Here is a 9710-nt window from a genome sequence, read left to right on the forward strand (position 1 = left end):
AGAATGTGCAGCATCGGGTTGCAGGACTAATGAACTACAGGTCCACTCCAGTTCAGAAATTTCCATATTCCTCGTTTTATGGATATGAATATGAATCTATTCTATTCCAACAGTGTAACTTTTTTTCATTCTAAAAGTGGTGAGACAGAGAATTAACAAAACAGACATATAAATTCATTTTAGATTTATTTTTATGGTGCTGAACTGAAATTCATGATAATTTTCAGGACTAATAGGGGTATCTTGGAAGAAATTTATCAATTCAGCGTCCTGCAGAATCCTACAGAAACGTGCTTTCTGTAGCTAAAAGAAGAAATAAATTGCCTAAAAACACTCATTGCTTTAAAACAAAAGGCCCTTTTCTGGCCTGTGTGAGGGAGTGGCAATTTCTTAATTGCAGTAAAATAAGTATGTATGAGGACAGATGTGTACTTCCACCAAATCATACTTCAGCAAAAGTGTTTTTCATACTCCACAGTAACTGAAGTGCTGCAGTTGAGTGATGCTCTTCGAGATGACATCCTTCCTGAACTTGGCGTTCGATTTGAAGATCATGAAGGTACCCCATGTGATGTCTTGCAGCTTTGTAGATAGCTATTCTTACATTGTTGCCTTCTGAAGATGTGGGGAAACAAGCTATCAGTACTAGCATAGAATAATCCAGCATACTCAAGTACTGCAAACTGGTAGCTTAATGGGCTTCTGATGTGTAGATATATTGTATGATTGCATTTTAGAATATACATAGAATAAAAATGTACAGCACAAATCTGTTTCTATAGTATCTAATTGCTCAGTCATTTTTAAGTAGTCATTCAGTTGTAATTGCATTCAGCTTGAAAAAAAAAATTATTGCAGGGTAAATACATTTATTTTTGACTATTCAAGCACTAAAAAATCATTCATCTGTTTTTGCTTCTTCAGGACTTCCAACTGTGGTTAAACTAGTGGATAAAGACACATTATTGAAAGAAAGAGAAGAAAAGAAAAAGGTTATTATTTTAAGCATTCTGTATCTTTTTTACAGTTAAAGTAATATATAAACTATATATACCTTTACATTTCCTGATAATTTGTAAGCTTAGTGACATGGAAAACTATATACTAAAATGGATACCAAAATCATAGTTGTGTTCGAGAAATGGATTTTTAAAACAGTAGCTGCTAGAGAATTCTGCATGGGATGTATTTAAATTTTGGTTTTTGTTTGTTTGTTTATAAATCTTAGTATAATTAAGGGATGTTGAATATTGCATACCTACTGTCTTATCTCTCTTGAAAGAAAAATTTCAATGAGAAACTGATCCTGACTTCTTTCATCTGTACAAATGAAGGTGACACCAGACTGTATTTATTTGCTATATGGAAACAAAATGCACTGAGTAAATTTTAATTGATACAGCACGAATAACTGAGATATTCAGAGAGTGGGATCAAGAATTTATATGTTGCTATGTAAAGATTATGAATCCTAAATCCTATACAAACTGTACGGAAACCCTCCTGTGGGTACTTCCTAGCTTAATGTTTGACTTTGTAACATTTTAAAGTATCGCTTTATATGTCTGTCTTCAGTTTTAACAAATACAAACTTCTATCATGGCAAGAAATTGTTGGAAGGCTTCCAAACAATTCCAAACCACTCCTTCCCTGAGGACATTTTGTTGTTTTTTTTTTTTTAAAGAGAAAAACAGCACACAGTTTCAGCCATTCCCAGGTGTTTCCAGGAAAAAAAAAAAAAAGCATTTGAGGACAGTTTGTATGTAACTGTTGGGTGGAACCTGCAGCTAGAGTACATTTACTCTGAAAACATATTCTGTTCAGTACTGGCAGAACCCTTAGAGATCGAATGTGTCTCTCCCAAGCAAATGCTAGATTTATTTTATAACCTTTTTAAGTTGTCTAAATTTGGATAGTTGTTTCCCTAGGAACATCACGGGATACAACTACTTCTTGAGAAACTTTAGTTTCTTCACAGTTTGATGCAAGAGCTTAAAATATCAAGGAAATGTGGTCTTTTTAAAGTCATTTGCATAATGGTTTTCCCTGTGAAATGGCAGGACCGTTTATTTTGCAGGTTTTTTAGATTTTTTTTCATAAGTATGCACTTCACATGCAAAATACATTCTGAACAGTTGAAACCAGTTTAGCTGAGATTAAAAACAAATGAAATCAAAGTCTTACAGTGAGAAGTACCAGACAATCCTAATTACAAGGCACAGTGTTTTTGCTGTAGGTTATGCTGCCAGTTCTGTCTGTAATTAGATATCCAGGGGAGCTAGCTGGCTCAGATTTTATAGAAATCAACCAAATGAAGCAGTTACCTTTTACTCATTAACATTGCCTTTCACAGATTGAAGAAGAGAAAAAAAGGAAGAAAGAAGAAGCAGCCAGAAAAAAACAAGAGCAGGAAGTAAGTGTTCAGATTAAAAGAATCTGGTTTTGAAGAAAACTTCTAACAGCAATAGTTACATGCAAGAAAGACTGTATTAGAACATAGGCTCTCTGCCCAGCCTTAACTGGGCCTCCATTTCTTTACTTTTCTATGCTTTCCTGCTCAAAATTGGTTTGGCTTGCAATTTATATTTGAATATTCATCTCCTTGATGGCTCTTTTGATAGAGCAGCCATCTTTGAAAACAAGACTGAAGACTGCAGAAATTTCTCAGACCTTATAGCATGTATTTCAGTCTGTAGACAGTATTACTTCCTTAATTACCAAAGCAGTATCTTACGTTCCTGTTAGAGAATATTTTGCTTATGCTTTTTCCCTTTCCATTGTTACTGGTATATATGAAAACAGGGTGTCTTTTTTTTTCAAGTGTCTCCCTGCTCCCTGTGTCTGAACTCTGTCTGAGATATAGCATTTTGTAAAAGCACATTTAATACTGATAGTTCTAAAGTTTTAGAATTCGGGTGAGGAGTAGGCCAACAGTGTAGGTGAACTTGTAAGAGGGAAAGATTGTTTGCCGTACTGATGACTCTAACAGTACAGGAAAAGCATTTCTGGTTAAAAGAAGAAGTAAACTTTTGAAGAGTATACCACTGTCAGAAAAAGATAAAAACAAAAAATAGCATTTATTGACCACAGATTCCAAGTAGCTTATTTCATCCTTTTGGAAAATTGATTCCCTCGCAGTGGTATAAATTAATTGGAAAGATTTTTGAGATGTGTTAATTCACAAATAATAGAAGTTGCTTTTATTTTCAGTGCAATTACTTGCACTAATCTTGCTGTGACCTGCTTAGAAACGTTTTCTTGCCAGCAGGAAACTGTTGATAAAGATTCCCTTTGCAGGAGATCCTTGCTAAACATTCTTTACAAATAGCAGTATTCATTTTATGTTTACACTTAAACACTAAGAAACCAAATAAGCAGAAAACAGACGTATTTCTTAGAGCATGTTTAGAGTTGTTTCAGGTTCCTGCAGTACAACTATTATATAAAGTAGTTCTCTGCAAATGTAAGATATCAATTTATTTTCCTGGACAAACACAGCTAAGATTTATTGAGTTGTTCCTCACTGAAAGTTGCTTTTCCTGTGATAAACAATTGCGAATTAAATGTTCTTTGATTTGCAAATTATGATCTACTTTTCCATTTGCACATGTACAGGAATGGCTTTTTAAAAAGATAGGTTGTTAGTAATTATTTATGATGCTAATGCAGTTAATGCATGCTTTGTATTACAGGCAGCGAAACTGGCAAAAATGAAGATTCCACCACATGAAATGTTTAAATCGGAACATGACAAATACTCCAAGTTTGATGAAAATGTAAGAAACTTATCTTTAAACATGGAGTGGTTTTCCTTCTCCCTCCATACACATTTGATTATATGTCTACAAAACCGCAAGGGCAGTGTTATTAATGTAGGAGAGGGAGGGCAGGAGAGAAAGAGAAAGCAATGTATTAATTTTCTTGCACATACCTTGCACTGTGGAGCAATACTGTCATTAATCATCTCATGGGTTTTTTCATTGCACGTGTGTCCATTTTGGCCCTTCCATTACAAAGCAACACTCTGCAGATCTGTGCCTAGGAACATGCATTAGTTTACAGATCTGTTACCTTGTTTCGAGGCAAGGACTACACTGGTATAAACTCCACAATCCATCCAAACTGATGGAAACAGACACTATTCTGCTCCCCTCCTCCATCCTGTGGTAAGGAGCTGTACTAGTAACTTGGCTCTGGTTGCTCCTGTGAGAATAAAAGCCATTATTTGGAAAACAAAGCACTGTTTCTTCAGTGTTTGATCCTATTTCTGCCTGTCCTTTTCACCCATTCAAACTCAGGCCCTCGGGACAAGTAAGAATAAAGAATGAAAGCACGGGAAAATATGCACATAAGCCTGGGAGAAGATTTGTAAAAACTGAATGCATTTTTTCCATCAAGTACAGAAAACTCTTAGGGCTTTTGCTTTAAGCCTTGGAATTGATATGCTAGTATCATTAAAAGTGGTGTTTTAACCATCTGTTTATAGATCAGTTATTATTCTCTTAACTATAAACATCTAGAAATTAGTTGTTTAAGCTTCCCTTTCTAGTAGAGACCAGAAAACAAACATCACCCTCTGTCCCTTCATTAACTTGAAAGGGAACATACACAAGTAGACTAAATAAACCAAAATGCACCTCATTCTGACAGTTTGGATTAATTGACATTATCCTTCTATGTCAGACAAAAAGAGAACAGAATTCTCTAAGGAACAAAAGCAGTCCAAAATTTATCCAAAATATTCTTTTTTTTTTTATTAAATATTTTAGGGATTTCCCACGCATGATACAGAAGGCAAAGAACTCAGCAAAGGACAAATTAAGAAGCTAAAGAAACTTTATGAGACCCAAGAAAAACTATACAAGGAATATCTACAAATGGTACAGAATGGAAGTGCAAATTGACAACAACGGGACTTTGTTTTAGAAGGCAGGAGTTGGATCACCATTGAAGAAGTGAGCATATACTGATGCTCGTATTTCTGTTTACACTTTCTATTATGTGCAAAGTAAACATCCTGTTTATGAGGACTAGCAATGTCATCTGGAAAGTCAATAAATATCCATTCATAAAAAAAAAAAATCCTCTAAGAAGTTTCCTCAAACAGTAGCAACAGGTTAAACAGTTGCCAGTTCTGTTAGAGAAGGTGCTGCTCAGTCAGCAAATCCACATGGGGATTCTTGTTTATTATGGTTGTCCAGAGCTTGGTTAATTTGTCCTGCATACCGATCTCTATCTAATACTCACTTGTAGCTTACATTCTCAAATATGTCACAGTCAGCAAAATTTACTACTAAATGGAAGCTGAGTAATTTGTCCCACACTAAGAAAGTATTTTCCAGATGATTTTAGTAAGTTTACATAAGCAGGAAAAATGGGTAGTTTCCACTATGATACTTCAGCTGCTGTTATTAAAAACCTTCATAAGTATACCCAGAACACTTTGCACAGTAGAAGCTAACAGTCTCTTTGTTGCAAAAGGGAACAGATCATCATCTTTGTTTAACCTGCAGTTGCAGACAAGTGGGTAAGTAAAAGGCAAATATACCTGCATTGGACATAGCCACTAGGCTATGACCTTTTCCTCAATTAAAAGTTATAAATATACTTGCTTTATCTTAATATATACCTTCTGAGATATCAAGATGAGCTTATTTGGAGTAACAGAAAGGCCTAATAGTTTTTTTCTGGTATTTCTGTATTTGCCTTTGAAAACATACCTAATGTTGAATTCAGTAAAGCACAGGAATCTTGTACACAGAAAATAAAATCTGTTATAAAGTACAAGTTGTATATGACCATTGTTTAGTGGGGAAAAAAAATACAGCTTATCTTTATTTAATAGCCATCTCCTTAAAATGTTTTCCTTTAGCATGATGTTACTAAGTTAATTAAAAAACATTTTGCATTCAGTATTCTGCTAATTTCTAATTAATTGTATAAATGCATGTTTAAAGTGGTCATTTAAAAGGCCAGCCAGAGCCACAAGGGCAATTTCTCCATTCGTTCATTCTGTAAACAAAAGAGGATCAGTTGAATTTTACACCATTTTAAACCCTTCAATATTTTCAGGCCATTTCTTGTCAAGCTTCACTATATTCTTTGTAAGGTAAGGTCTGGTTTGTGCATTACTTTGTCTTCCTCCCAGTATGCTCCCCACATGCCACATCAGGAGATAGATTGTGCCCGGCCTTGCAGGCATGAGATGCTGCTGCTTGGCTGTACTGGTTTCTCTGATTTCAAGCTCCTTATAGCCCTAGACATATTCCGGGGCTACTTCTGTGAACTAGAGTAGGAATGTTAACCCTGAATCATCTCAAACCACAGCAAACACTTTGCTGCCTTCCTGAACGCAGTCTGCTCTAATGTTGCTACTCAGTGAAATGGTAGCAGTAATTTGCTTACAGAGATTCCCTTCTGGTGATTGGAGTTAGCACTTGCTTATCAGAAACACAATCAAAGCTGCCTAGCACATGACCACGGGGGAAATTCATTAATCCATTGCTGCCATGGACTCTAACTTTCTTAAGATGTCTCTGTTACCATCCTAGCCTCCACCCTCACTGTTTTTTCCTCCACCTGCTGTGTTCATAGTAGAATCTCATCCAATTCCATGATTCATCCACTACATCAATGTAGAAGAATTCATTTAAAATGCTGTTTTTTCCTTTCCAGTTGCTTCACTTTGTTTCTGGGACAGCTCCTTGCACAGATCTTAGGAGTACTTCAGACTTGTAATTTCTGAAAATTCTGTGTTTTCTTTCTTCCCACACGCATCCAGTGCTTCCTTCCTGGATTTTTTTAATCCACAGTTACTCATGTCCCCAAAGCTCAAATAAGGGCCTCTGCTACATTTATTGCCTCATTAAGATTTTACTCTGACTGTAACAGTATTTAGCTTATATTTAGCTTATGTGTTTCTTGTGTTTTGTTTGATTTTTGATGTTATCTTAAAGATTCTTTCCAATCACCTCAGTTTATCTGAAATATCAGTGCTGCTGAAGTCATCCTTATTTTCTGGCACAGTAAAAACAACATTCCTGTCTTTGAATTATCTCTGTACACAATCAAGTCTCTTAAAATCAATGGGATTCTTCTCACAGATATTATAAGAATCAGAGACTTTGAAATCCTCTCCTCTTTGGGCTTGCCTTCAGTTTCCTGGGTGATGCTTGTTCTTCCACACAGCTACTTACTCTCCCTGCTTTGTATAGTGTTTTGCCATCTACTTCTTTTCAAAGTTGCCTTTTTGCTCTTCAGTAAAGCCCTCAAAATCTTCAAATACTCAAACACTTCTTCCCATACACAAACCATTTGTCCACTTAGGATTTTTCTCTTCCTTGTATGTTTCACGTGTCCTTGGAAAGTCAGCATTATCAACAAGGAAAATATCTGATTCACAGAGATTTTCTATTTTTTCAAGAGAAAAAAAAAATCACATGAATTGGCAACTTGTTCTGTAAAGAAGCTGCTAAAATATTTTATCTTACTGCACAAACAGGAGATGACTTCATTCTCTCCAAAGAAAATGAGAGCTTTGCACAAATACGGAGTTCCTTTCTCCAAAAGCAGCAAGATAATAAACACAATGACCTTGGCTAGGAATCAGAAACACAGACTTAAGAATTTGCAACCAAAAAATCAAATTCCCTATCAGTTACTTTATCACTGCAGCCACAATATAGAAAAAAATAACAGCATGCTGAAGGAAAGCTTGTTAGCAAACAAAGAATTCTCCAGGCTAAGATATGTGCCCATTAAGACAACCTTTTCAGCGTAGGTGTGCAGATTGATCCATGCAATCACTAAAACGCACTGCACAATTCCTTTTCCTTGGCAATCTATCAAGGTGTCACTTAAGCAAATTCCATTGCAGTTCCTTAGCGAGGGTGACTTGGCAACCAGGAGAATGCAACAGCAATAGTCTGCATTCATTGTCCTGGTCACCTGTCTCAGCCAAGAAAAGGGAAAGGACAGATTCCAGAGTATTTTGTTTTTCATTTTAAAGCGTACACGTATGCCTACCCACACACTTGGTAAAGCAAATATGACGTATCCTTTTCTAAGTGGTAGGAAAAATGAAAATCCCAATAGCAAATTCTTGGATTCTTTTTTTAAAGCACTTTCTGGAACATACAGCTGATGTTGGTCTGTACAGTGCGGAGCTTTGTATTCCCCCCATGTCAAAGAATTTTTTCAGAGATGGCAAGGCAAGGTGGTGGTTTTAATTGCACTGTTGGCAAAAGGCCAAGCTTGGCAGCAGGAAATTTTGTTTCTGTCTTTTGCTCACAATGTGCTTTTTGGCCTTTCTATCATGAATATTTCCATCAATGCCAAATGTGAATACTGCCACACTAAGAAAACAAGTTCCTCCATCACTCAGTTTGTTCAGATACTGGTGGAACAGCTCACTGACTTTTTTATCTAGTCTGGTTGCCAGTGGTCTTTACCAAGACTTTAAACTAATGAGTGCCTAACTACATTTAAGTTTCTCTCTTTGATTTTTTTTTTATCTTAATATTTGTATTTGCTTTTCACTGCTCCAGGAAATCACAAGGTGAGCAAGGAAATCTCTGCTGCATGCATTGTATCACTTCAAATTCTTTTCCTACATTTTAAGCTATACTTATACATCTCAGGGTGGCTTCAGACCAACTTTATTTCTTACTTTGATTGAGCAATTTCTGCTATACAGATGTGGAGAGGAATTTTTAGTCCTCTTGGTGATTTCACAGGGCAATTTCTATGCAGGATCCCATCACCACATGCATAGTACTCATCCCTTGAGACAGAACAAAGTAACTAAGAAGCATATTAGCTATTGAATATCAAGGCTTCACTTGACAGTGCTCAAAGGTCTGCCTAAAAAGTTGTTGGCGAACTTGGCCTTATCTCTCCAATTGGGCTGTGAATGTCTGATGCACTAAGCAAAAGCAGTTTCCATTAATTCCCACCCAAGGGCAGGAGAGGCTGACATTGTAGCGCTCAGCGTAGGTTCTCCAAGCTCTCCTTACGCTAGACTGCGTGTTAAATCAAGCCAGGGTGATTCAGCAAATATCTTCCTGCAGCTCTCTGCAGGGCAGGAGCACCGGACAGACAGCAAGATGACTCCACAGATTGCACCTCAACCACAGTCTTCTCAGTGCCCACCTCCAAGGCAGGGCAGTCAGCACAAATCCCCGCTCCCTGCTCGTGGGAGACGGATGGCTCTGGGGCCCTAACGTACGTCTCCTTCACCACACATCCATGCACACACACAGGGAAGACTTCTAGCGCTCCAGCCTGCTTCAAGATTTAATTATCAGTCCCAGAGAGATCAAATTCGTTTTTACCAAGACATACTAAACTTATGAGGAGGATTCACCTAACTTCGAACTCTGAGATCTGATAATACGCAGAGAGGTTTTTACATCATGAACCCATTAACAACAGAGTTATAACGAAACTCTGCAACCGCAGCCCGAGGCGCTGGGAGGACGCCGGGGCAGCGCACCGGGCCCTCCTTCAAGAGCAGAACCCCGCGGAGAGCCTTTCCCCGCCGGCCCACAGAGCGATGACCGCCGCCATCTTGTCCCCTCCTCCGCAGGCGCACGCTGCCGCTTTAAGCTTACAACCGCGGCTCCCCCCCCCCTTCCCTCCGCCATCACGCGCTCGCCCCGCGCGCCGCCAGCGCCGCGCACGCCTCTGCCAGCGCGCGCCGCTCTCCCCCC

General features: G+C 37.8%; 1 protein-coding gene across 2 annotated transcripts in view; it reads left to right on the forward strand.

Moving 5' to 3' along the window:
• Window positions 1–5787, forward strand: part of CARS1 (cysteinyl-tRNA synthetase 1) — a 37054-nt gene extending 31267 nt beyond the window's left edge. For both annotated transcript variants that reach the window (XM_031614029.2, XM_031614030.2), the window contains 5 exons: window positions 479–559; window positions 925–992; window positions 2354–2413; window positions 3693–3776; window positions 4770–5787. In XM_031614029.2, the coding sequence (XP_031469889.2) occupies window positions 479–559; window positions 925–992; window positions 2354–2413; window positions 3693–3776; window positions 4770–4904 (428 nt within the window). In that variant the 3' untranslated portion in view covers window positions 4905–5787. The remainder of the gene's footprint in view (window positions 1–478; window positions 560–924; window positions 993–2353; window positions 2414–3692; window positions 3777–4769) is intronic.
• The last annotated feature ends 3923 nt before the right edge of the window (window positions 5788–9710 follow it).

This window comes from Phasianus colchicus, chromosome 5 (genome assembly GCF_987193195.1).
Source record: "Phasianus colchicus chromosome 5, bPhaCol1.hap1.1, whole genome shotgun sequence".
NCBI classification, from domain to species: domain Eukaryota; kingdom Metazoa; phylum Chordata; class Aves; order Galliformes; family Phasianidae; genus Phasianus; species Phasianus colchicus.